The following is a 25513-nucleotide window of genomic DNA, read 5'->3' on the forward strand; positions in this document are numbered from 1 at the left end:
GTGACTTGTTCTAAAGCTTTCGTACAGTGACATTGGTCAATTGAAATGACATGTGGGTCGAGTATGGAAGAACTCTAAAAATATTTATTTTGGGCAAGATTCATGGTTTAAAGGAACGCTTCGAAAAGTACCAGATTTATCTCTAGTTCAATAGAATCAATTGCTACTCTTATATAAAGCTTTCGAGGCCTTTTATTGCATTCGTTTGATTGCTTATACACTAGACTTATGGAAGAGTACTTGAGAAAAAAAGGCACTAGATATATCAGGAAAGCATCAACATCCCATTTTATGTATCTTAACCAGAGTTACAATTTGTCCAATGATTAATGTCCCAATAAGGATTGATATTTTAGCCAATAAATGACATTTGAAAAGCAAACTGTCAAATAAGAAGCCAAACATTTTTTTTTATCATTGGTACAATATAAAAGACCACAAACAAAACAACAAATCGGCAGATACAACGCTCTAAAAAAAATTGAGCTGTTGCCATCGATTAAATGCTATACCCTCCTTTTTTTAGTCAGACAAACAATAGAAGGAAAAGAAAACAATTCAGTGCAGACTCCGCTGATATTCTCGCGTGGTGTGTAAGGTTAACAATTTCATAAGTAGCCGATCCACATATACAAATTTCAAGTTCGCGGAATACGGATATGCACCCTTTCTTTCCTTTCCTTCATATTTCTTTTTTCTGTATTTGATATCATGGGTGCTTCCAATAGTAAAGAAAGAGTAACCCGTAAAAAAAGTAACAATAAATTATCAAAAATTCAGCCTTCCTTTTTAAATACCAATTCGTCTGTCACGGCTACTTCCGCTACAATTCCTTCATTCAACAATAAGCTGCATGTCAAGTCCATTGCTATACGTGTTTGGGTCGCACAATGTAAACTATACAGCTTTTTAAGTACTACTGCTTTAAAGAAAGATATGGAAGCAGAAGGATTCCAAGAACTCTTTGAACTACGGAATCATAAAGAGGCATGGTATCCTTTGGGTTGTTATTATTACGATCAAAAGGACTTTACTCGAGCATACAATTATTTTCACAAACTCCAGAACAGCCATTCTTTTGCCCAATACCGTTTAGCCTTGATGATATTTCATGGTCAGGCACCAGTCTCCGATTACAGTAAAGCATTGAAATATATGACATCGGCAGCTAAACACAACAACCCTTATGCACAATATATTCTTGGTTTTTATTATCAACACGGCGTACTTGTCAAACATTCAACTGAAACAGCCAAAATGTGGTACAAGCGATCGGCAGAGCAAGGATTTGCGGAGGCTCAAACGGCCATTGCTAATTTATTAATTAATGAGTATCATATTTCATCATCATCATTCAAGGGCCAAGAAGCACTAAACTGGCTATACAAAGCCAAACTACAGGTACAGTAGTACAAGATATAGAAATAAGTTATATTAAATAAACAAACAAACATAATATAGGAAAATGCAAGTGCATTAATTAGTCTTGGTGCCTTGCATGAAAATGGCATTTTAGTCTCTAAAAACCATACGAAATCCATAGCCTATTACAGACGAGCCATAAAAGCACCATTTACACCATCCCATGTCGTGCCGCTTGCACATTACCTGTTAGGCACGCATTACCTTCAAGGCACCTGTGGTCTAGAGCAAGATCATAAACTTGCCCTGCACCATTTGACACTTGCAGCCAACTTGGGTCACGCTCCTGCTTTGCGCTCACTTGGACACATGTACACAAGAGGCATGGGCGTCAAAAAAGACCTGTCTAAATCTCATGCATTTTTTGAACAAGCCGTTTTCCAGGGCAATGTTCAATCCATCATTGAAGTGGACCATCTCCCACGGCATGAAACACATTACCGAATCCTGTCGCACTATGAAAAGGCAGCCGAGTCAGGATCCTTGTCTGCTCAACTTTGCCTTGCTACCATCCTACAACAATCAGGTCAACATGAAGCTGCCTTTATTTGGTTTGAAAAAGCAGCTCGAAATATGGACGGAAAGACATACTCTATTCTCGGTGTGAACACACCCTTTGTTTCTCAACGCTTGGCAGCTCGGTTAATGGTAGCACGGTACCGTTACAGTGGATGGGATGGTGTAGTTACACAGGACCTATTGTGTGCCTTTGAAGAGTTTCAGATCTTGTCAGACGCTGGCTACACCGATGCGCATTATTGGCTAGGTGCTTGCTACGAAGAAGGTGCAGTGACCAAGCAAGATTTAAAAAAGGCATTTGCACTCTACATGAAATCTGCACAAGCCGGGTTCATGGATGGTCAATTCCAGGTGGCTTACATGCTGACAAATGGCATAGGTGTCACAAAAGATGTCAAGGCAGCACTGCCCTGGTTTACAAAAGCAGCCGAACAAGGTCATTCAACTGCCCAGTACAGTCTGGGTTTGTACTATGAACATGGACTTGAGATCGTACCTCGGGATTTGACAATAGCAGAAAAATGGTACACAGAAGCTGCCCAGTCATCCACTGCTGCCATGGTGCGTTTGGCCAATGTCTTGATACAATCAAATCAAGTACAAGATGCTGTGATATGGCTTTCAAGAGCAGCTGAAAAAGGAGACGTACTTGCATTGCGTGAATTAGCAACATTGTATAGAGACAGCTTGCTTTTTAGCACTGATGATGATAGCCAGATAGTATTGGAACAATATAAATCAGCATTCAAGTATTATCAACTAGCAGCCGAAAAAGAAGACCCACTTTCTCTCCAAGCCTTGTCAAAATTTTACGAAGGCATATACAATATGGGAGACCAACATATGGTTGTGCTTGTTGATTTAGACATGGCCATTTCATGTCTGAGAAAATCAATAGCGCTAGAGAACACAGCGTAAGTTCTATTTAAAATATGTGTGCATAGATAAAGAACTAATGCAAACAAGTGCTGCTTTAGATTTGGCAGATTTGTACCAGCGACACAACCAAACAAATCAAGCAGTAGAAATTTATGCTGATCTTACAAACAAGTTTGCACCTGACTCAGTCATTGGACAAATAGCACGCAAAGAGTCCATTAAACTCATAGTGTTTAAAAACGATGTTGATGAAAACGAACAAATAAAAGCCTATTCTTGGCTTAAAGAATTGATTAATGCGTCTAAAAACGATACAGAAGCTCTAGAACTACTTGGTTATTGTGCAGAACAGGGTATAGGGACAATAGTTGATAAAGAAGAAGCAATTCAATTCTATAGTGACTGTCTACATAGTGTCAACCATGCAGCTACCCCTCCATATTCCTGCTTATACCGTTTAGTCACTTTACATATGGAATCAAATGATTTTGAATCAGCATATAAATACATGGAAACATTCAACTCATTTCTTACTGAAGAAGATTATGATGACATGAATCAAATACGTCGTTTAAAGTATTATTGGGGTATGTATACATCCATATGGCTGTGGTTTTTTTTAACTCCAAGTTGTTGATAGGCTATCTTATACTTCGTGGCTTTAGTACTAAAAAAGCAGAAGAAGGTCTTGAGTCATTATCGACTGCTTCTGATGAAGGAGAAGGAGAAGCTTCCTATGAACTTGGCTGCTTTTTACTTTCACAAGATTATATCTCAACAGAAAGTGATCAAGAAATACAAAGGCACTTTAGACAAGGTGTTGAAGTAGGCCATGCTGGTTGTATGCGAGAACTAGCTCTCCTTTTACTCTCTCATGAATTTGATAAGGCTTTTATGGATAAAGATTATGATGGGGGTACAGAAATCCTAGACTTGTTGACCACTGCTGCTTCTTTAAATGATTTAGATGCCATTTATCATTTGGGCACACTGTATGAGTCTGGGTTGGGTAGTGTTGTTCCTCAATCCAAGTTAGAGAAAGCGCTTACCTACTACTTGCAAGCAGGCACAAGGCATCACGAATCGGCCATGATGAAGGCAGGTGAATTACTCGGTGGCGCATTAGGATGTCATAAAGAAGCCATTCATTGGTTCAAGAAAGCAAGTGAGCATAATTTAATGGCTCAAATCATGTTAATCTCTTATGAACTTCAAGGATTTGATTGTGGTTTATCAAAAAACAATGACAACCATGATGCTCACCTGTTTACTCTACTCCAAAGCATTATTGATCAGGAGGAAGCTAAAACAGAAAATGAAAAAGAAGACTTTAGAACAAAGAGACGCAGCGAACTATGCTCAAGAAAAAATGGATTGGGTCATGCCCACTTTATCCTTGGACAATGCTTTGAATTTGGGCGAGGCACACGCTCTAATTTGGCCGTGGCCATAGACACTTATCAAAAATCAATCGCTGTCTGCCAACATGTTGATGCTATGTGGCGATTAGGGATGATTTATAGTCATAACATACATGATGACATCAAGGCACTCGAGTGGTTTAGAAGAGCAACAGAAGTCGGACGACACCGAGATTCACGCTACCAACTGGGTCTTTTTCATATGTACGGGCACGGTGGACTTGATATCAATATTACAGTAGCCAAAAAATATTTTGCCAAAGCAGCAGAACAAGGTCACCCATCAGCTACATATCAATTGGCTCGTATCTTATGGAGTGTTGAATCAGACTATATTCATGCATATGAACTGTTCGAAAAAGCAGCGCAACATAAAGTAGCTGGGGCTCTTTGCCAATTGGGTCATTTTGCCTATGCGGGATTCTATTTTCATTCAATCTGTATCGTGGAACAAGACCATCAGAAGGCATACACGTATTATTGTGAGGCGGCACAATTAGGAGATCCAATGGCAGCATTGATGGTTGGGAGTTATTTTGAAGATCAAGAGGATTTGAACAGAGCATTACAGTGGTATGAAGCTGCTTACCGCTTAGGTGGAGGAGGACTTGCTGAGCTGGCTATTGGAAAGATCAAACACCTGATGTCTGAACTGGACTCTGAACTGCAAGAAGAGGCCATTGTTTGGTTTGAAAGTGCACAAAAGGACAACTTACTTGAGCATCAATCGATCTTTTCTCCGCAAGTGATGGTGGCTTTATATTATCTCAATGGTTGGGGAAATAAAACGAGAGATCCAGAAAAGGGATTTCAAATGTTACTGGAAATAGCTCAAATGGGTGGAACAGAAGCATTTCTGCCTTTAGCAACTTGCTACCAAGAAGGTGTTGGCACTACTTGTGATCCAAACAAAGCATCAAATTATTGGGAGATGGCCGCCGAAGTCGTCTCCGATTAAAATCAGTTACGCACAAATAAAATGAGGCGCATTTGATTCAACTTTGCCAAGCATAAAAAAGCCTTTTGCTTGGCAAGCGTAGTTTCCTTTTTTCTTTATTTTGTTTCAATGTCCAAAAAAGAAGCCAATTATTATTATTCTTATAGCTCTCCACCTGTCCAAGGCAGCACAACATCTGCTCCTACAGAACCATCTGGTAAAAATTCAGCACAACTGCCTTCTTATGATCAAGCTACAGAACATGCTTCATCTTCCTCTGAGACTTATCATGCAGTTGATGGCTATATATTGGATTCTTCAGCTATGCAAATGCCTATGCCCAACACAACCACCAGCGATTATGGGCCGTATAACTCTACGATAGAAAATGACGCGCCTTTATTAGCAGAGCATGAAGACAACAATCAGTTTATGGGCAGACCACCACCACCAAATTATTCGATCCACCAAGCAAAATATGAAATCGTCCGAGACGGTGTCGTCTCTCGTGATTCACATATCAATCAGGACGGCGAAGCTTTACTTCAATTTCTATATCAGCACAACAAAGCACCTTATCTCATTATTCATTTTCATGGTAATTGGTCATCCATGTCTTCAATGCTGTATTAATTCGCAATATAGGATACCACGAAGAAACTGTTTGGACTATGGAAACCACGCGCAATCGGGATGGAGAAGAAGTAACAGAGCGTGTGCCCACAACACGCCAAATCGATGACTTTAAATTTGATATTGACTGCAGTGCTGAAGTATCGCCTGTGTGTCACGGAATTTATGTGCTGCCTGATGCCAAGACAGGTGAGCAGAAAGCGGTTCGACAATTGTGTGAAGACTATGTTCGTTCACAAAATGCATTAAAAGAACTCAAGCTGACCAAGGAAATCCACTGGGACTTTAATAACCTGACGCGTGCTCTTACAGCAGCTATCCGTGATAGTGGTTATTTTGAGCACATCAATATCACTTACACATTAGAAAACAATGAAATTGTAGTCAAGACAGATGAAAAGATTTCTCAACTGATGGATAACAAATACATTCGATTCTTTTTCTTTATAACCTGTTTATGGATCATTGCCTGGCCTTTGGTTTATTATCTCAAGGACAAGTTTGGTCATTCAACACTCAAGAGTGCTTGGAAAATGAGTCTATCTGAAAGTGAATGGTATGAACGTCATGCCCAAGAAATTGTACAGCAATGTCGAGGTCAGAATTGCTTTTCATCAAGAACGATACATCCAACTGGATTCCCTGTCAATACTCGATTGTAACAAAATACCTCTCTTTGTTCTCCTTTAAATAAACTATATTGTGTTATTGTATATAAAAAAGGGATGGGGGGAAGCTATCTGTATATAAATACATATATTAAGTTCTTTGATCTGGTTTATAAAACTGGTCTGTAGAATAAGTATTTGCCATAGGATAAGTTACTCCGTTCACTCCATGATTGTATTGTTGTTGAGTCGTATTATAATAACCTTCTTGAGCATAATAATAAGGTTGTTGGTCACTATAATCATTTGAATCTAACTGAGGCTGATATTCTGCATTGTATTGTGGTTGATTGTACTGGTCCTTGGTTGTAGCATAACCTTGATCATTAAATGGAGGTACATGCGTTTCCAAACCCATAGACTGCATAGCGGGTGTCTTTACTGCAGGAAAATCCGTATCCGCTAGTCCATAATCTTCAAAATCTGTGGACTGTTTATTCTTTCTAGTACATCCACCGTGTCGATTGAGCCAAGTCAACAAACCTCCAAGAAAAGCAGCACCTACTATAAAGAGATATTAATACATATACGTAGATGGTTTCGTAAAACTTACAAATACCACCTACTATACCACCTACAATAGCTCCCGTCTTGTTGTTACTGTTCGCTGGATTTGAAGGAGGAACATGGTTGCCCTTGATTGAGGAAACTGTACTTGCTTCTGCATCATCTTGTGGAACATTGGATGCTAAACTTGATGTTGTCTTTGTTCCATAAGGCTTGTTATTGGTATCCCCATTCAAAGTGGGTGTGGGAATAGCGGGTGATGCTGATGTGTTCTTTGCCTCGTCTGTAGAAGAAGCATGATCATCTTCATGATTTGTAATCGTCGATTTATTTTTGTTATTAGTATCAGCACTAGGAGGTGATGGGGGTGGAGTGGAAGGAGGAGGAGGAGAAGAAGAAGAAGCAGGAGGAGAGGTGGCATGGTTGTCTGGCAATGTTTCTAGTGCTTTTGTAGTCCTAGGTTTGTCAGTGGTTTCGTTTTGTTTAGAAGGAGGAGGAGGTTGTGAGGTTTGTTGAGGTGGAGGATTATGGGTAGAAGGTAGGTTTGTTGTCGTTACTGCTGCCGCTGTTGTTGTTGGTGGAGTTGATGATGATGAGGGTGATGGTGGTACATCAGAAGAAGCTTGAGATGGAGGTGCTTGAGAAGTAGTAGTCATGACTGCTGTTGTGGTATGTTGAGTGACAGATGCATCCTTACTGCTTGATTGATCGGATGGTTTTTTATCGTTACCAATGTTGCCCAAGATGTCATTTAACAATTGTGATTCAACTACAATAACCAATTGAACTACAATCAAAACCAATACAATCCATTGATGCAAGTTGATTTTGGTCATTATAAAAAAAAAAGTAGAAGAGAAAAGGGGAGCAACCCATTGTTTATTATCCAGTTTTTAACTTTTTGCATGCCTCCTGTCTTGTTTTTTCTTTTTCTCGGTCTGTTTTACGAGGAACAAATGCTTCACTTGCAACTGCAATCGATTGAGTCAATTGGTTTCCTTGAACGTCTTGTTTTCTTGTTCGGCCTAGAATAGCAATATTTTTTGTACTTGGGATACGTAAATAGTCTTCTTCACATGCAAAACCTGCTTGAGAAGCAATGTCCTTAATATAATCTGTGTAGGCTCTATATTTGCCTTCGGTGGGTGAGAGGGATAGTGAACGAGTACCATCTAAACCATAAAAACAACATGGAATGATCATGAATCTATCACCTGTGAGTAACTTATATTTTTTTAGAAGCTCTCCTTACTTGCAGTTTTCTCCTGATTTTTGGGCAATGATTGGAATCCTGCATAAAAAGAAATTAAATAACTTTTTATTCGTGTACACAAGATACCTACCATGGCACTAATTCGTCTGCATGATTGCCAATCAGCCAGTCTGTGCCTGGAAAACTTGCTTTGGCCGGATATAGTGTTTTCACTAACAAATATATGAGTTATCTTGTTCAATCATATATATATCTCTCTCTCCTTTACCTCGTAACATGTCTTTTGTCTTACAAAGTGAAGTCCATATTTTACGATCAGCAATATCAAGACCATAACCTTCATACCCTTCACTGACTAACAAAAAGGTCAATAAACCATTACCACAACCAAGATCAATAAATGTCTGTGCTCTATGTACAATCAATTACCTTGTTTGCTTTGTTTTCTTTCTTACCTTTTAGTTTTAGCTTCTTCTTCTTTCCAAAGACAAATCAAGTAACTGGCAATAGCAATATCTTCGTATACAAACTTTTTAGGGTCTGTTTTTTCAGTCCAATGACTATACAACATGTTAGTCATTTCTTTTGTTTATTGTGGGTCAATACTTACCTTACAAGATGAGGCCCATATTTTGTTTTAAGATATTGATACATGGATTGATATGTTTCTTTAGGCACAAGTACATCATGATGTGCCTTTTTCTTGTATCCTAGTCTTGCTTGTATGCACCATTTAAAAAGCTTATGCAGAATTGTTTTTAATGCGTATTGCTTATTAACATGAGTATACTTTTCTCCTTCTTTCTTATAGTTACCATTTTTGGGTCTGTTACTGCTGCTTCTTTTGAATCAAAAGGCATAATCTCCAGTCTTAATAGACCTGTATCTTGACTATAGTACTAGATGAGTTTAAATCAACCATGTATCCTTCATTACTCGACTTGTTCTTCTTCTTGTGCAAATGTATATACAAAACTATAAGATTTGACCTGTCAAAATACACTGTCAATACATACGTATAAATTGTCTCATTTACCTTGGGATAATAATAGGGTATGTCCTGCTTGGTCTCTACCATAGGCGTATACATGACACGCGATTCTTGATCTGAACGCATATGAATGATCATTCAACTGTTGCTTGACGTTTACCTGTTTCCATCCATTCAACCTTTTCATTCAAAACAGCATCCTTTGTCTTTCGCTTTGGAATCAATGCTCGTACGACTATCTCCACATTGTTGTTTTCTAGCGTTGATTTAATTTCGGCTTTATCAATAGGTGGAATAGCAAATTGAGGCTCTAATGTCCAACGCTTCTACAATAGATATGAGCCCATAAGTTGCATAAAGTGAGATAACATACAATAGTTTTAGAAAACGCTTGTCTTCCTGAAGGAACAATTTGTTCAGCAATAATAAAGCAACCTTCAAGTGATGATGGCTTTGGATCAACAAAGTAAAGACTTGGATCAAACTGCTCAAAAAAACGTTGCGGATCGATCATCAAAGAAAAGAGAGAGAGAGAAAGAGAAAGAGAAAAAAAACAAGCCACTGGTAAATCATTCTTTCTTTCTTTCTTTTATTTATTTTTCTATTCAGCATGAACAAGACTTATCGTGCTGTGTCGAGTATCGTGTTGCGTCGCTTACCCCTTCAAGAACAGTTGAAGTCTGCTTTATCAGATAATCGAAAGGAGATAACACGTAAACCAACCGAACTCCTCTATTTAGTGGTAAAGAAACCTCGTCAAGACCATGCTTGGCAGTTTCCTCAGGGCGGTCAAGATCCCGGAGAAACAGGATCAGAAGCAGCCTTACGTGAACTTGAAGAAGAATGTGGTTCTGACCTTCAAGTACGTCTTGTGGGTACGACACCTATAGGCGTCTATCAATACGAGTTTCCTGCTGATTTCAAACGCAGCAAGAAATACATAGGAGCTAAAGTAAACATGCTATAAAAAAAAAGTAAGACTTTTTATTAACCCACATTAGGTCTCTTTCTATGTAGCTGATTGGATTGAAGGTCAATGTGAACCAGACAACAAAGAAATAGTGGATTTTGGATGGTTGACAAAAGAAGAAGTGTTTGATTTAGTTCATCAAGACTACAGACAAGCCATTCAATCATTCTTGTAGCTTGTGTTGTCCCTTTTCAGACCGTGTTTCTCCTGTCATTTTAGCTGTCTTTGCACCAAACTGAATAGCGCGTTTCCAGTTTTGACTGGCATTAACGAGCCCCAGTTGTTGTCGAGCGAGATGCCTTAATAAAAGCTTTTCACCAATACCTCGATTGTATCTCAAATCCATCTTGAGATGAATAGGCTGTCTACAGAGCCAATCGACAACAGCTGTACTTAAAAAAGGAAACCGTACTTCTTTACCATGATCTGACATGATACGGTCATCTCTCCCTAAATTACGATGGGATATTCTATCCACATCCAACTGTGTCTATCGTGTCTTGTTAGTGAATTGTGTTGTTATTGATAGACTGTGTACTTCTTGTATCAATCGTTCCCATTGACCATGTCGAAATGCTTCTCGGTGTCGAGAATAGCCTCCTAATTGTTCATCAGCACCCAAGCCAGAGATCAATACACGGGCATGACTTTGGTATGGCTACATAGATAGCATGATGAGATAGAGTCTTTTATCATGGATCTTGATTACCATTGTATCCACAACACCTTTTCCTCGAGAAGCAAACCAAAATGCCATGGCAATACTCTAGACACTATTAGTCTATTTCACAATAGAGTTTTAGCTTACCAAGTCCATCACAGTGTCTAATGGGAACATGCGATCAATAATACGTTGTCGATAGGCCATAGCTTCAGTATAAGGTACATTGATCTCAACAAAATGCCATGTACGCTCAGGTGCTATCTGCCTGAGTTCTTCTAGACCTGCTCTACCCGTTATTCTATCAGGTGTATCGTACATGGGATGAAGCTTGTTCTTTTGTGCACGGGGGTTTTCAAATGCCACATTCAGTAAATCGATGGATTCTGAAGGTGGCAAGTGTCGATGGGCTAATGCAGCTAAACAGATGCAGTCCAATCCACCCGAGAATAAAATAGCTACACGGGCTTGTTGTCCCTTGACACTTGTCAAAAATAAATACGACGTGGTATGGCATACTATGCTTACTCTAAATGAGGTATATCTGCTACTCTCTGTTGAACGGAATGGCTGAGTATACGAGTCAATGTTGTGATGGCCTCTTGCATTGATGGATCAATATATGGCACTGTATTGGGATCGACGACATCGTCAAGGGATGGCATCTCTGTATTGAGTCTAGGAAAAGGATACATCTATCATCATTAGTGGGCATGGAAGCAAATGTTCATTACCAATGGACTTGGTTCATAGGTCCAAGGAATTAGTTGAGGTGTCATTGACTGAGTGAGATCTACGCTATAGATGCCATTGGCAGGCACTTCCTTCCAATCACTTGATCTGCCTACTGAACTTAACAACAAGCTGTGGTCTGACTGATGCCATAAAAGGGATCGACGTCCTAAACAGTCTCGACTAAAATAGACTTTGTTGGTCGATGCTCTATAATACACGAATGCATATGGGCCTTCTATTGTCTGCATGACATTCAAGATGGCTTGTTCTGTCGTGGTTGCTTGTAATTGATCCATCAAGACTTGTGTATCATTCTGTCCAGATGCAATCTGAATTCCATCAAATATCTCTCCATTCCAACAGAGTATGTTATGATCTGTATCCTGAAGAGGCTGAGGAACAACACTAGGTCCTCTTAAATGTAATACGGTCGAGTAAAATTGTAATAGATAATTGCTTTGCACTTGTACCAAGTTTTGTGCATCAGGGCCTATCCATAGCGTAAATAAGCCATCACCAGGGGATCTGTACCTCTCAGCTTATTTAGTTCTTGAAGCGTATTCCATTCTTGTGGATCAATAGACGCAAGGTCTTTTGAGATCGAAAACAAGATGCCACACATAAAGAAAAAAAAACCACAAAGGAAAAAAAAAAACTGAATGGACCTTGTTTATTGTCTTCCCACCAATCAACTGTCTTGTTTCTAGATTGAAATGACACAAAAGCTTTTTTTTTTTCTTTTTCTTTTTTTCTTTATAAAGAATGACAGCTTCTGATGCCATGGATCTAGAACCAAACCATCGAGTACTCAGCATACAATCTCATACTGTAAATACATAATGTGTTGTTTCGATGAACTCATACTTTTCTTTTTTTTGATAGGTCTCTGGCTATTGTGGTAAGTTATTCTATACTGATTCTAGTTACAAGGTTTAATACTCTACTAGGCAATAAAGCAGCTGTATTTCCTCTTCAAACACTTGGTTTCGAAGTGGACATTTTGAATACAGTTCAATTTTCAAACCATACAGGCTATCCTTCTTGGACTGGCAATCGATATAGTGCACAAGATGTCCAAGACTTGTTGGATGGTTTAGAAAAGAATGAACTTATGGATGACTATACCCATCTCTTGACTGGCTATATTGGTAATTATGCTATTCTAGAAAAGATAGAGCATTTAGTTCAAAAACTAAAAGCAAAGCATCCTGATTTACTCTATGGTAAGTAGCATACACTCTATCATAACACAGCATAACGGAGATTAGTATGCGACACCGTGATGGGTGACTGTGGTCAACTGTATGTTTCCTCTGAAATTGTACCTTTGTATCGAAGCATTATGAAATGGGCTGATGTAGTCACGCCCAATCAGTTTGAAGCTGAGACATTGACAGAGACCGATATCCATGGTCTAGAAGATGCATGCCTTGTAGCTAGTAAACTACATCAACTAGGATCTCCTTTTGTGGTCATCACTTCTCTGTCTTTACCCTTAACAGATGTGCCTCCAGAAATCCAAACTGAGTCAAGTACAGATCAATCCCTTTACTGTCTAACCAGCCAAGTCTTGTCGAATGGCACCTTGGATCAACACTTGATTTCATTTCCTACCTATCAAGGTTATTTTACAGGTACAGGTGACTTGTTTTCTGCCTTGACAGTTGCACGACTACAAGAATCGTTAGATCAAAAGACATCTTGGATTGAAGCGATTGAACGTGTTATCTGTAGTGTGAATGCCATCACCAAAAAGACATGGCTTTATCAACAAGCATTGGCTGTGAATACAAAGCCAAGTACAGCCAAATCAGTCCGTCAATGTGAATTAAGATTGATTCAAGGAAGAAACGAAATAGAACATCCCGAGCTGTATTTAAATGTGATGAAGCGTATGCATGTCTCAAAATAAAATTTCTCTTTTTTTTTTTTTTTTTTTTTTTTGTATAATGAGTTCATTACCATTGACTGTACAAGACGATATTGAAGCCAAAGAGAAATATGCAGCACAACAAAGACAGACCAGTAGAAAGTGTAGCTCACGTCGTATTCGAGTATTGTTCATTATAGGCATACTTTCCTTATTGACAATGATACTTGTACGCTATACTGGTTCCAACGATACAAGTATGATTGTAGGTGATGAATTGGACATCACTACTCAAGAAGAACAGACGAAAACAGAACCCATCAGTCTATTAGAAGAGATCAAAGGATTGATTGAACAGCATAGGCTGATTGTCTTTTCAAAGACTTATTGCCCGTAATCTATTGTGATATCAGCCTCATTGTACTCATCCATCTCTATCTTAGATACTCAAGAAAAGCTAAACAACTACTGAATACATACGACTTAAAAGAACCCTTGACAGTGATCGAAGTCGACTTGAGAGGTAAATATCAGTAGATAACATAGTTGCTTATTCAACCAATCAGATGATGATTATCAAGTCAAAATGGTATTGAAGCAAATTTCAGGCAGAGACACATTTCCTAATATTTTTCTGAATAATCACACATTGGGTGGTTCCGATGACCTTGAAATATTACATGAAACAGGACAACTCACAGCACTGTTGATTCAAAATCATTTGTTGAGTTGATTGAATTTAAAAGTCCCTTAAAAAAATAATAAAGGGGATTTTTTTTTTTTTTTTGCTTTTTTTATTTTTTATCAATTATGTGGTCTTTTTCATCAAAGAAATCCATTCATATTCAGCTGATTGAACCTGTTATTTTTGTGGGTTCATATATGGAAACATGTCCTGTTGTTCGAGGCATAGTTCATATATCCTTGTTTAAACATCTGTATTTTGAACAACTAGCGCTTCAATTTAAAGGCACTTTGACAGCACAACATCAAGGTAAAGAAAAAAAAAAAAAAAAAAAAAGATCGATATAGACTCATTATGACAATACTAGTCATACAACTCATATCACAACAATTGACATTTTGTCCTTCTCAAGCCATTTATGTTGACAAGGATCATCTTCAGTTTATATTTGAAATGCCTTTACCAGCCACATTACCAGAAAGTGTGGATCATTCTGAACTAACAGTGTCCTATGAGCTCATAGCTCATCTTGATCAATTCAATGTCAAAATAGACCAAAAACAAGAGGAGATCAAAAAAATACAAGTTAATTTAGCTCGATTACCGGAAAGCGGGATGCTGTGCGGTGAAAATTACCCGAGTTCGATCGATTCCCTTAAACATACTTCCCCTTGGTGCCAGTATCGAATCATGGTAGACAAGACATCGGCTGCACTGGGATCCACACTGCCTGTTCAGTTAGTGATTGCATCCACAGTGAATGAACTCAAGATAAAGCAAGTATTTGCCCAATTGATTCAGACAGTCAGAGTAGGTACGCATGAATCTCAATCGGTTCATTTCTTACATCCTGTACAAGACTGGGTATTGCCTCACAAATCTATACAGCAATGGCATGGGAACAGTGTCTATCAGATCCCATTCTCTGTGTCTCATTCAACAAAAGCCTATGCTCAATTTGGTGTACATCATGCTTTATTGGTCAGTGTAATCTTGGCATGCGACCATCATCAACAAAAGACAGTGTCCTATCAAACCAGCATTGATCTTATAGACAGTCAATTAAGTCATGTCTGTACCAAACTCCCTTCTTACAACTCACCTATTTCTACATTTGAAAAAGAGAAACTTAAATGCCTTGCTGTATTATACTAAGAGGTGCCTTGATGGTAATTTTCTAATCCTATATAAATATACCCTGATAATATCAATAATAACAATAAAAGCCTTACTTGATTACAATAAGGGCATGTACCAAACAGAATATGAAAGCTTTGAGTGGTAGAAGGATTCCCTCGTAACCACTGATCATAAGTACAATGACGTCATTTCCACACTTACTTGATACAGGCACTCATCATGAAATCCTCGATTACATAATGCACAAATTATGTCAGGTGTGTCTGTTCCATTTAGTTTATAAGCATAACAAATACCACACTCGACATCATTCACACTGGATTCTGATTGGTCACCTGTTACTTGACACAAATCCAACAGGTTTGTATGAATGGGTTGGTCTTGGTGCCTGAAAATAGAATGAGCTCATGAGAATATCTGACGACATGTCTTACCAAGTCTTGGCATGCCATAGCTGCTTTAATTCGTGCACTCGATTGGCATTACCAAAGAATCGAACTTTAGGTTTGTTCTGACGAGGCATGTCTGGGTTAAGCTCGATCTCAAGCGAACAATGATGCCCAAGTGCAATACGACGCCAACAGTCTGTACGGGTAGGATGATCTGGTTCAAGAATACGCATATGTTGATCTAAATCATCCATACAGTCAAACAAGGGTTGATATTGATTGATTAGAGACTGGTGTTGGTTTAGCATGTCTTGTAGATGTGAACAAGAGGTGATGTCCATAGAGACAGGTAAATGGTATCCTGTGAGGCGAGGTGGTACAAGGGGATACTGCGCAGGTAAACTGAATGTGATCAAATGGGTTCTTAAAGCAGCATCTCTTGATTGAATGAGTGAATAAGCTATAGAACAAGGACTTACATGGTAGAAAAAGTCAGTTTGGTCATGTCTTGATCTATATGATGCACACGATCAAACCCTATCTTGACGAGTTCATTAAAAATAAATGTGGACCGATCATGAACATAACGAAAAACGCCATGGTTTGTCTGTAAAGAAGGTTCAATAATTTCTTTGAGTTCAGTCAAAAAAGACATGATACTTGTTGCTTGCTCAAGTTTAGTTTTGATGATGTCTTGATGAGGTTGGATCAATGACTCTAGTTTCTTATCACCATATAAATAACCCTTGGGTCCAAGTTGAACTTGTATTTGGTATTCATTTTGCTTGTCATGTGAGCATTAAATTATATACATTATATCTAGTTACATGAATGGATAGATAGCCTTGATAGACATGCTCATCAATAGGTACAATCAAAGGAAAAGGAATGCTGTTCATCAGCTGAGAATAAAAAAGACGCGTTCAGTTTTACAAACGCGTCTAGGCAAGACTTTTTTTTTATTTCCTTTTTTTTTTTCTTCATTAGGGATGTTGGCAGAGAAACCACGTAGTATGAAGCCCGGAGCACGTAATGTGCTTCGTTCCAATGACTCTGCAAGTCTTTGGAACTGTACTTTATCTCCTGGTTGGACTGATCAAGAATCCGATGTGCTTAGAAAAGCCCTGATGAAGTTTGGTATTGGTAACTGGTCCAAGATTATCGAAAGTGGTTGTTTACCAGGCAAGACCAATGCTCAAATGAATCTTCAGTTACAGCGTTTGCTTGGTCAACAGAGTACAGCAGGTAAGTTTTTTTTTTTTTCTTGAGAAAAGAGAAAACCATCTGAATAAGATAGAATTTGCCGGTCTTCATATTGATCCTAAAGTCGTGGGGGCTAAAAATGCATTGATTCAAGGCCCTCATATCAAGCGTAAAAATGGATGTATTGTGAACACAGGTGGCAAAGTATCCAGAGAAGAATTAAAAAAGAGAATCATTGCCAATAAAGCAGCGTAAGTGATGTGTCTCATGGAAATGAATTGACCATGTATTGGTAGCTATGAGATTCCTGAGTCAGAATGGAAGACAATTGTATTACCCAAGGTTATAGAGGTAACTTTTAAAGAAAGTGAAGAGGCTTATGTATCACTCATTCTTTTAGCCATTTATATTACTCCAAGAGAAAAAAGAAGAGAGAAGGAAACTAAAAGAGGAATTGGCCAAAGTACAAGCATGTATTGCAAAAATACAAAAGAAGGATCGACCAAGTCAAATCAAGGTAAAAAAAAAAAAAAAGTGAGAGACATACCCTTCTATAGATAATCTGATTGTTTCTATAGCATGAAGCCATGTCATCCAAACGAATACCCAATACAGATGGTGATTTAGCTATGGCTATTGCCTTACAAAAGCAAGAAGATGAAGGCTTTGTTTATGAAGAAGAAGAAGAACAAGACGATGATGATTTTGTTACCAAGAAAAGAAAAGTACAACGGAAACGATAATGAGGCTGAAGCTATTTTTTTTTCTTAATTTTTTTGGGCTAAGCATGATTCAGCCTTAAAGTTTAATAGTAAAGAACTCAATTTTTAATTTCTTTCTTTTTCTTTATTTCTTTATTTAATATAAAATGAATTGTTGTACTTCTACAGATGAACCTCTTAAGAGAAAGATTGTGATTGTAGGTGATGGTGCATGTGGAAAGACATGTTTGCTTAGTGTGTTTAGTAGAGGCAAATTTCCTGCTGTAAGTGTGTAGATACGATTGGAATGATTTAACATGAATAGGGTGATTATATTCCTACTATTTTTGATAATTCAGTCAAGGACATGACAGTGAATGCAAAACCAGTGGTAGCCGAACTATGGGATACAGCAGGTAAAATCATCAGCATAAGCATCATTGATTTAAAAAAATATATATATATATATATAGGCCAAGAAGATTTTGATCGGTTAAGAACACTTTCTTATCCTGATTCAGATGTCATTTTAATTGCATTTTCAGTGGATATCCCTGAATCACTAGACAATGTTGCTGTCAAGGTAAATCTCATTTGAATCGATAGACTAACATCAACTGTAAAGTGGGTGCCTGAAGTCAAGCATTATTGTCCTGGTTTACCTTTCATTTTAGTGGGTTGTAAAACTGATTTAAGACAAGATCAAAGAACAATTGAAGACTTAGAAAAACAAGCAACAAGTCCTATTACGACACAACAGGTATGATGAGATTCTACAACATGCACTTATGGTAATGATTAGGGAATGGAAGTAGCAAGAAAAGTAGGTGCTTATAAATATGTTGAATGTTCTGCCAAAATGGAAAAAGGTGTTTCTGAAGTATTCACAACAGCTATCAAAAGTACTATCAGAAAATCTTCTTTTTGCACTATCATGTAAACCCCATATTTATATATAAAAAAATAAGCATAATTTAAAAAAAGCACAAAACAAGTAACAATTTATTTGTAACTCTATATGATTTCTTTCCATCATGATATAGTTGTTTAGTCAAAGAGACCTAGCATGATTGTTAGTTATGCACGCGTATGATTTTAGGTAGATCTTACCGAAACCCATGTCATCATCGGATTCTTCCTTTTCTTCAGCCTTTTCTTCTTCAGCAGGAGCATCAGTAGCAGCACCAGCAGCGGCACCACCAGCAGCAACAGCAGGACCGGCACCAGGAGCACCAACGTTCAAGAGAAGAGCCTTGAGGTCTTGACCAGCGAGGGCCTTGGCGTAAAGAGAGAACCAGATAGGTTCAACTTCAATACCGGCAGCAGCAACCAAAGTTTGGAGCTTGTCAGCCTAATATGATGGTTAATGATTCTCTCTCTCTCTTTTTTTTATTATTCATCCATCCTATCTTACGGTGATTTCAATGTTATCATCTTCAAGGATGAGAGCGGCGTAGACAACAGCGAGTTCGGCAGACATGATAGATAGATGGATGTCGCAAGTAACGATTTAACCCGAAGGATACAAGACGATTAAAGAAGAGGTTGGCTTGGTCTTTAGATCCTTATAAACGAAATTTTTTTGTAAGTTAGAGTCCGGTCCGATATGAATGTGCGGCAAAGGGAGTCTGAAATGAAATTCATGCAAATGGTACCTGAATGATTTCTTTCTTATGTGTATATATATATATATATTAAAAACAGGATAGAATAAACACTATTTTTAAGAACATTGCCATGATTTATTCTTTTTCATCTGTCTTATTTTATCTGGTTAATGGTGAACAAAAGAGCTGCATGTTTATTTCATTTTGATTTAAAGTTTAATAGAAACAATATATATACTTAAAGACAAGACGTTAAAATCTGAATTTATGTATGGTTTGAGAATAAATAAACGTTAGGTCGTCCAAACTCAAAAAAAAAAAAAAAAAGAAAGCAAACATACTAAAGGCCAGTATAAATAATTGATACAATTTCTATTATTACTTTCATCATTTCAAAATGAAATTGTCAAATTTTGTTCATATTGCCTTAGTTTCTTATTTTATTTCAGGCAAGAAAGAAAGAAATCACTGTAGTGTATTTACTGTTCATAGAAAGCTTTGCTTATTATCAGCCTGATACGGATTATCACTATGAAAAACCATATGATAATTACTCTCAAGAATATGGTCCTCTGCAAGAATGCTACGGTGACTTGAGTTATCTGATCCAACGGGCTGATTATCTAAAAGGAATATCCAATGTCATTCTAGACAAGCAATACATAACTCCAGATGATACAGCACTTATTTTGCCTATTGTGAATAACCTCAGATACCAAATAGAATCCAGTCAAGATAAATGCTGTGCTCTTGTTGCCTTACCAAGTGTTTCTCGAGCAGACACAAGTCAATTGCGGCCCTTTGCTGATGATCTTTTGATTAAGAGTCAAGAGATAATTCAACAGTTAGGTGCTGATACACGATTTATGACTCAATGCAGCAAGGGCTCCTACATTGCTCGATCTCTTTATGCATTTCAGAAAGATGCTGCTGCCATTCGTTTCCAATGTTTAAAGTAACACAATAAAAAGACCCTCCTTTATTTTATTTTTTTGAGAAGCACTATCTGAATTCGGATAAGAAAGGAGCGTTGCAAAAGATGCATGTCATTGTGCGTATATTTTGGTTCCACGTGGAATTTCTCAAGGTACTACTTTGTTGACTAAATTAAGTATATTTCAACTAAGCAAAGTTGTGTTACAAGCTCTTTTACATCATGTTAGTGGTTACAAGGCTAAGGAAGTTTTATTTTATGCCTTTATTAACTTTAACAACAAACAATTATGCAATGACATCATGAACACAAAAGAACAAAACAAATATAAAAGCAATTTTATCATCTAAGCTTTTTCTTCACTTGATATATATCATGCGTTTCTCTCACTTTCTTTCTGCTGCTCTTGCTATTTATTTTATTTCAGGTAAATAAATTAAACATCAATAAGAAAAATAACTGACGCTTCTCTTTTTTTTTTTAAAAAAAAAAAAGCAAACCATGCTGCTAGTATATACGCACAAGACTCTACTTCTATCAAAGGCTGTGATCTCCAATTTAACGTGTTCTATTGGAAATTCATTACGTTGCAAAAGAACATACTTGACTTTAAGGAACAAGGAAGACCCTTAAACACGACTGAATCTGAACACGTCTTGTCTACATTGTCTGAACTCGATGCTCAAATGATAAATACTCAAAAAGAATGTTGCTCATCCGAGAATTCATTTGATCCTGATGCTCTTGTAATGTTCAAGGCATTTACACTGAATATGGCCAATACAACAGTTGATATGAAAGACAGTTTTGAACACGAAATTCCTCTTTCAAATGAAGAACAAACCAAAGTTGTTGTTGGAGATTTAGGAGAATTACATACTAACTTGACAGACTTAAACGATCGATGCTTTGTATAAACAAAGCCGGGTTGTAAGACGTTACACTTGATCGGTTTGACTGAACAAGTAACTTTGATACCAGACAAATAATAAAGTCTTTAAGCGTTGTACAGAATGGCTTTGCTTTTTTGTTTTTTAATTCGTTAGTCATCAGGAAAGTTTATTGTTCCTATTTTTTTTTATTTTTTTTTTTTTTGTCCAGATTCACTCGAATTGAATGAAAAGGAGGAGTTTCAATAATAATAAAAAAGATGAGTACAAAAGAGGTTTTCTTTTATGCCCTCCTGGAACTGTTTGCCTTATGAAGTTCTCGAAAAAAACAGTTACTTATTTGGGCAGCGAGGACAGAAGAGCTTGCCAGCTTGTTTGTTGTAACTGGTCAAAGGCTTTACAAGCAGCTGTGTATGAGAAAGTGGTGCTTGACAGTTTCAGTCAGATCACCTCTTTTGTACGCACCATAACTACCTCGTCTTGTCATGTAGGAAACTATGTCAAAAAGCTCTGGATCAATGAAGTCCTTGGTTTAACTGTAGAGGAATGGGATCGACTGGACTGCTTTGGTGATTTAGTTGAATTTTGTCCTTACCTTGAAGAACTCAAGTTACTGGGAGCCAGTGGCTCTTATTGGGTTAGAGTCATGCGAGAGCGTTATGAAGGTAACTGGAGATATTTGAACAAGCTACAATTTCCAACCAGTCGCGAGGAAATTAAATGGTACAATTATGTTGTATTGTCGATGCGAGATACCATCAAGACAATCATTATCAGTGATGTATTGTTGTCTGAAGAGGGACGTTTACGCAAGAGGCAGTTTGACATGATGATGAGCAGACTGCATGAATTTGAGTAAATTGAGGCATTGGCAGTGGTACAACATTTACCCACAACGCTGGCAGAACTGGGCGAGAGATTGAATGGTTGTCCTCCATTAAGAGATATAAGCATCACCTTCAGCCCTTTTGATTGGCACATATCTGCTCAAGCTCAAGACGTAACTCCTGATGATCCAAGCCCATTAAATCATGTGAATCGACTCGATCTGAATTTGCCTTTATGATCTGAAAAGGAACTGATCTATATGATGAAAAAGCCCCCCAAAGTAAAGCATTTGACACTAAGAGAGATGCAAGAATTTGAAGCAGAAGGCCTTGAGCCCGGTGTATACAAATCAATTCTTACTCGAATTTGCTGGCTACTTGAAGAACATGGAACATGTTTACATGGATAATTTTTATGCTCTCAACTTGGGTGACATTGTCACTGTCCTGCAAACGCATTTGGTTGGAGGTCGATTAGGCATAGAATATACTTATGATGAAGAATTTACTATCACGTCATTAGATACATCCAAGATGTACATTACATCACAGATTAGAGGGGTCTTATACGACTTTATGACCACCATTCGAGAAGCAGCAAGTGCACTTGTTCATCTCAAGATAGAAAGCAAAACATGCGGTATTCATGACTATGTCCTTGAAAACGAAAGAGACAAGGAGCTAGTGCAAGGGTACTAATTGGATCAAATCTTTTTCCATTGCCACTCATTAGAGATCCTCTCGCTTGTCAATACAGCCATCATCTAACTGAACCCTAAATTTGGCGTGAGTGTTAGTCTGAAGACATTGAGACTTACTCGCGTGGATTATTATCCATCCGCCTTGTTCCAAATATCATCTCGAGTTGTGTATTTGAGAAACTTGTTGTTCAACGACCGTTATATCTGTAACCAAGATGGCTCTGATGTGATTGTGACCAACAATATCTCGATTGACATGCCTTGTACTTTCTTTGATAACCTAAGCTTCACAAAAGCTTATTTTGGGAATTATGGAGATTATTTCTACATACGATTGCATTCAATGAAGGGCGAAACACACTATAAATGCAGTAATTTATATATCATTGAAAGTGACAAAGCTACGTTTAATATATGGGAAGCAGATGCCAATAACTTGACATTTCATATTCGATACAAGAGTTTTAAGCGAATACACGTTGTCACCAATGGATTTAATCAACGATACACAATACCATAGGTTATATAGTGAAGATAGAAACTATAGATATACAAACAAAACAGGATTGTATTTCCTTGTTCTTTATATAAAATTCTTGGCATTGAATTGTTATAAAAAAGGGGTTACAATTTTCTGTGTTCATTTTACTCTCTTCTTTCTATTTACGATTTATTTTACAGATATTGAAGTTGAGTATGCAATTTTTTTATGAAGATGGACAAGGGCATGTTGTTGATGAACATGACGTTGAGCCGATGGATCTTGTTGTTGATGAGGAGTTGTATGCTATTAAACAATAAGTTCCCGTACTCAATTCTTAATGAATAAACCTCCAGAAAGACTATCTAATCCCGTTATACTTCCAGTTGCGGATGAAAAAACTATGATGTTGATATGAAGTTATGCAATAAGCGACGCTATACGGTTTATTCTGATGAAGACAAGACTAAATTTCTTCATTTATTTTTCAGCAAATGCTTGAATGCTTCTGCTGCTGCAGAGATGGGTAAAACGGTATTACGAAAACCCCGAAAGCATTTTCGAAAAAAAGAAAAAATCAGGGCGACGCCGTATTCTTGGGAATGAGCATAAACAATTTCTTTTAAACTACATTGATGAGAATCCTTCTACCGTTGTCAATGAAGTGGTGGAAAGTTTGAAACAAAACTATGAGGATCTCAACGTTTCTCGTAGTACTGTTTATAACTTCATGACAACTCAGTGTAATCTGTCTATTAAGCAAGCACAGTTTCATCCTGTGGAAAGGAACAGTAAGGAAAAGATTCAGCAAAGATACGACTGGGTTCAAAAGTGGCAGCAAACTGACCTGGATTTCACAACAAATTGTGTCTTTCTTGATGAATCGGCCTTTCACGTTAATTTGAAACGTGGTATGGCTTGGTCAAAGAAAGACACTCCTGCAGTAGTTACAGTGCCAACGACTAAAGCGAAAGCAACTTCTATTTTAGGTGCAATTTCTGCCACAGGTTTAATTAATGTTAGTTTGCGAGTTCCGAAGCGTATCAAGAAGAGAAAACTCGGGTGTGAGATTGATGGTTATAGCATGGGAACAGTGACAGGTCATTACTTGAGCTTCTTAAAAGCTACTCTTGATGAAATGGACAAGTATCCAGAAATGAAGGGACATTATCTTGTCATGGATAATGCTCCTATCCATAGCTCAACTGACATAGGAAAGTATATTCACTCTCGAGGATATCGATATGCATATCTTCCTCCATATTCCCCTGAACTGAATCCAATTGAGCAGTTTTAGTCAGTCGTCAAAAGTAAAGTTAAACGAAACAAGTTTTTGGAAAAAGAATGGCTCATGACTAGGATCAGTGAGGCATGTGATAGCTTACATTTTAGTGATCTCAAAGGCTTCTTTTCTCATTCTACTAAATGCTTTGATAAGTGTCTTACCAAAGAAAAATTATAAAAACGGGCACAGATGGGTAGACTGATATTTAAGAGTTACCTGGTTGATCCTGTCAGTATTCATACCCACCAGTCTACCCATCAGTCTACCCACCAGCTTTTAAGTTCCTTGGTTATTAAGAAGGATTGGGATACATTCCAATAGAAAAGATAAAAAAAAGTAATTAAAAAAAAAATAACCATAATTATTGTTTTATTTGCTTATTGACTAATTATGATGCTGTTTCAGAACGCAAGGTCGTTTACGATTTTGAGATGTGGAAAAAAGTTGGTCGAAGATAGAGCTGCTCATTGTTGGGCGATGTCGCTTGGGATATGGACAATCAACAGATGGAATGCAAATTCGATCAAAAACGTCAAGTACAAGCAAAACGTCTGAAATATCGGTGACCAGCTTTGGTAAATCATTTAGGCAATCTGGAATCTTAATTTTGGCAAGTTCATGCATAATATATAGACCACTTGAAGGTAATACCAAGATATAAAAGGTGATTGTTCTACCAACGATCTGTAAACCCATAACTCCAATCATTTTCTGCGTATCCAGGGCGCCTTTACAAAAAAAAAACTGAGATGCGTAAAAGATCTCGACAGACCGAGTAATGGTTAGAGCCTTGATATCCAGGTGAGTCTTTTGTCCATGCAGTTTCAATAAATGAGCGTTTAAGATATCTACGGGTAGAAGGGAGTCTACCGCAGTAGTCGTCGCAGCCGGTTTCTTCATCAGCATCTTTATTAAAGGCTTGAAGTGCCTTTCGCAACATATGAGCATCTTTGATGTCAGTAATGTCGATGAGAATAGAGTTTTTTTCAATGCCTTTCAAGTACGGTTTGATGAATTCGACTGTTGGTTCCGTGGACAATGAAGGGTCTTCATCTGTATCCTCGACTGTTGCAGTTGGAACTGGGGTTAGGATGGCAGGCCGAAAGGAGTGAGTGGTACGTACTTGTCCAGAGACAACTTTCGACCAAGATAAGGGATGAGTTTTTGTTACTGTCTTCTTGCCTGTATTAGAGGCAGAAGTCGCTAAGATATGGGTTTGATTATTACGTGAAAGAACCATGCAC

The 25513-nt window shown here is 37.8% G+C and overlaps 18 protein-coding genes across 18 annotated transcripts; 12 read left to right on the top strand and 6 right to left on the bottom strand.

Annotated features, from left to right (window-relative positions):
* The first annotated feature begins 632 nt into the window (after nt 1-632).
* B0P05DRAFT_594757 (uncharacterized protein) lies at nt 633-5269 on the top strand. The gene is made up of 4 exons (XM_051583087.1): nt 633-1401; nt 1462-2855; nt 2908-3407; nt 3461-5269. Exons 1-4 carry the CDS (start codon nt 712-714, stop codon nt 5197-5199), a joined length of 4323 nt encoding a protein of 1440 aa, XP_051437599.1. The 5' UTR covers nt 633-711; the 3' UTR covers nt 5200-5269.
* Nucleotides 5270-5307: 38 nt separating this feature from the next.
* B0P05DRAFT_584700 (uncharacterized protein) lies at nt 5308-6473 on the top strand (the record flags this gene model as incomplete). Its single annotated transcript, XM_051582378.1, has 2 exons — nt 5308-5776; nt 5824-6473. The coding sequence occupies 2 exons, from the start codon at nt 5308-5310 to the stop codon at nt 6471-6473; spliced, it is 1119 nt and encodes a 372-aa protein (XP_051437600.1).
* A 41-nt stretch (nt 6474-6514) lies between these two features.
* On the bottom strand, nt 6515-7818 carry B0P05DRAFT_530996 (uncharacterized protein). Its single transcript, XM_051576916.1, has 2 exons — nt 7033-7818; nt 6515-6983 (listed from the first exon to the last, which is right to left on the bottom strand). Exons 1-2 carry the CDS (start codon nt 7640-7642, stop codon nt 6571-6573), a joined length of 1023 nt encoding a protein of 340 aa, XP_051437601.1. The 5' UTR covers nt 7643-7818; the 3' UTR covers nt 6515-6570.
* A 13-nt stretch (nt 7819-7831) lies between these two features.
* Nucleotides 7832-9822, bottom strand: B0P05DRAFT_530999 (uncharacterized protein). The gene is made up of 12 exons (XM_051576917.1): nt 9797-9822; nt 9564-9751; nt 9351-9516; nt 9236-9306; nt 9136-9188; nt 9015-9090; nt 8810-8970; nt 8655-8759; nt 8468-8610; nt 8330-8411; nt 8239-8277; nt 7832-8193 (listed from the first exon to the last, which is right to left on the bottom strand). The coding sequence occupies exons 2-12, from the start codon at nt 9702-9704 to the stop codon at nt 7869-7871; spliced, it is 1362 nt and encodes a 453-aa protein (XP_051437602.1). The 5' UTR covers nt 9705-9751; nt 9797-9822; the 3' UTR covers nt 7832-7868.
* Nucleotides 9801-10157, top strand: B0P05DRAFT_465039 (uncharacterized protein; the record flags this gene model as incomplete). The annotated part of the gene is made up of 1 exon (XM_051574246.1): nt 9801-10157. One exon carries the CDS (start codon nt 9801-9803, stop codon nt 10155-10157), a length of 357 nt encoding a protein of 118 aa, XP_051437603.1.
* A 493-nt stretch (nt 10158-10650) lies between these two features.
* B0P05DRAFT_464972 (asparagine synthase-domain-containing protein) lies at nt 10651-12044 on the bottom strand (the record flags this gene model as incomplete). The annotated part of the gene is made up of 5 exons (XM_051574244.1): nt 10651-10818; nt 10870-10926; nt 10969-11305; nt 11350-11516; nt 11556-12044. Coding segments are annotated over 5 exons (1218 nt in total), but the record flags the coding sequence as incomplete, so codon positions are not given.
* A 201-nt stretch (nt 12045-12245) lies between these two features.
* On the top strand, nt 12246-13489 carry B0P05DRAFT_531034 (pyridoxal kinase). The gene is made up of 3 exons (XM_051576918.1): nt 12246-12454; nt 12504-12779; nt 12825-13489. Exons 2-3 carry the CDS (start codon nt 12668-12670, stop codon nt 13466-13468), a joined length of 756 nt encoding a protein of 251 aa, XP_051437605.1. The 5' UTR covers nt 12246-12454; nt 12504-12667; the 3' UTR covers nt 13469-13489.
* A 2-nt stretch (nt 13490-13491) lies between these two features.
* On the top strand, nt 13492-14210 carry B0P05DRAFT_531039 (thioredoxin-like protein). Its single transcript, XM_051576919.1, has 3 exons — nt 13492-13819; nt 13870-13949; nt 13993-14210. Exons 1-3 carry the CDS (start codon nt 13506-13508, stop codon nt 14157-14159), a joined length of 561 nt encoding a protein of 186 aa, XP_051437606.1. The 5' UTR covers nt 13492-13505; the 3' UTR covers nt 14160-14210.
* Nucleotides 14211-14236: 26 nt separating this feature from the next.
* B0P05DRAFT_584707 (uncharacterized protein) lies at nt 14237-15266 on the top strand (the record flags this gene model as incomplete). Its single annotated transcript, XM_051582379.1, has 2 exons — nt 14237-14420; nt 14479-15266. 2 exons carry the CDS (start codon nt 14237-14239, stop codon nt 15264-15266), a joined length of 972 nt encoding a protein of 323 aa, XP_051437607.1.
* A 153-nt stretch (nt 15267-15419) lies between these two features.
* Nucleotides 15420-16295, bottom strand: B0P05DRAFT_569447 (WD-repeat region-domain-containing protein; the record flags this gene model as incomplete). The annotated part of the gene is made up of 3 exons (XM_051581251.1): nt 15420-15639; nt 15686-16078; nt 16120-16295. 3 exons carry the CDS (start codon nt 16293-16295, stop codon nt 15420-15422), a joined length of 789 nt encoding a protein of 262 aa, XP_051437608.1.
* A 255-nt stretch (nt 16296-16550) lies between these two features.
* B0P05DRAFT_531057 (uncharacterized protein) lies at nt 16551-17676 on the top strand. Its single transcript, XM_051576920.1, has 5 exons — nt 16551-16885; nt 16917-17094; nt 17140-17194; nt 17244-17360; nt 17422-17676. Exons 1-5 carry the CDS (start codon nt 16630-16632, stop codon nt 17584-17586), a joined length of 771 nt encoding a protein of 256 aa, XP_051437609.1. The 5' UTR covers nt 16551-16629; the 3' UTR covers nt 17587-17676.
* Nucleotides 17677-17681: 5 nt separating this feature from the next.
* B0P05DRAFT_602528 (small GTPase superfamily) lies at nt 17682-18662 on the top strand. Its single transcript, XM_051583270.1, has 6 exons — nt 17682-17828; nt 17870-17960; nt 18018-18127; nt 18170-18304; nt 18347-18605; nt 18655-18662. The coding sequence occupies exons 1-5, from the start codon at nt 17712-17714 to the stop codon at nt 18482-18484; spliced, it is 591 nt and encodes a 196-aa protein (XP_051437610.1). The 5' UTR covers nt 17682-17711; the 3' UTR covers nt 18485-18605; nt 18655-18662.
* B0P05DRAFT_584711 (60s acidic ribosomal protein-domain-containing protein) lies at nt 18592-19024 on the bottom strand (the record flags this gene model as incomplete). The annotated part of the gene is made up of 3 exons (XM_051582380.1): nt 18592-18605; nt 18655-18895; nt 18959-19024. 3 exons carry the CDS (start codon nt 19022-19024, stop codon nt 18592-18594), a joined length of 321 nt encoding a protein of 106 aa, XP_051437611.1.
* A 1428-nt stretch (nt 19025-20452) lies between these two features.
* Nucleotides 20453-21099, top strand: B0P05DRAFT_531069 (uncharacterized protein). The gene is made up of 2 exons (XM_051576921.1): nt 20453-20512; nt 20581-21099. Exons 1-2 carry the CDS (start codon nt 20461-20463, stop codon nt 21000-21002), a joined length of 474 nt encoding a protein of 157 aa, XP_051437612.1. The 5' UTR covers nt 20453-20460; the 3' UTR covers nt 21003-21099.
* Nucleotides 21100-21285: 186 nt separating this feature from the next.
* On the top strand, nt 21286-21834 carry B0P05DRAFT_569450 (uncharacterized protein; the record flags this gene model as incomplete). The annotated part of the gene is made up of 1 exon (XM_051581252.1): nt 21286-21834. The coding sequence occupies one exon, from the start codon at nt 21286-21288 to the stop codon at nt 21832-21834; it is 549 nt and encodes a 182-aa protein (XP_051437613.1).
* A 355-nt stretch (nt 21835-22189) lies between these two features.
* On the top strand, nt 22190-23023 carry B0P05DRAFT_584714 (uncharacterized protein; the record flags this gene model as incomplete). Its single annotated transcript, XM_051582381.1, has 2 exons — nt 22190-22494; nt 22600-23023. The coding sequence occupies 2 exons, from the start codon at nt 22190-22192 to the stop codon at nt 23021-23023; spliced, it is 729 nt and encodes a 242-aa protein (XP_051437614.1).
* Nucleotides 23024-24206: 1183 nt separating this feature from the next.
* Nucleotides 24207-24809, top strand: B0P05DRAFT_531073 (uncharacterized protein). Its single transcript, XM_051576922.1, has 3 exons — nt 24207-24421; nt 24482-24605; nt 24675-24809. The coding sequence occupies exons 1-2, from the start codon at nt 24336-24338 to the stop codon at nt 24588-24590; spliced, it is 195 nt and encodes a 64-aa protein (XP_051437615.1). The 5' UTR covers nt 24207-24335; the 3' UTR covers nt 24591-24605; nt 24675-24809.
* B0P05DRAFT_635220 (uncharacterized protein) lies at nt 24790-25509 on the bottom strand (the record flags this gene model as incomplete). The annotated part of the gene is made up of 1 exon (XM_051583581.1): nt 24790-25509. The coding sequence occupies one exon, from the start codon at nt 25507-25509 to the stop codon at nt 25000-25002; it is 510 nt and encodes a 169-aa protein (XP_051437616.1). The 3' UTR covers nt 24790-24999.
* Nucleotides 25510-25513: the final 4 nt, after the last annotated feature.

Source organism: Gilbertella persicaria (assembly GCF_025201335.1).
Source record: "Gilbertella persicaria strain CBS 190.32 chromosome Unknown B0P05scaffold_8, whole genome shotgun sequence".
In the NCBI taxonomy this organism is placed as follows: domain Eukaryota; kingdom Fungi; phylum Mucoromycota; class Mucoromycetes; order Mucorales; family Choanephoraceae; genus Gilbertella; species Gilbertella persicaria.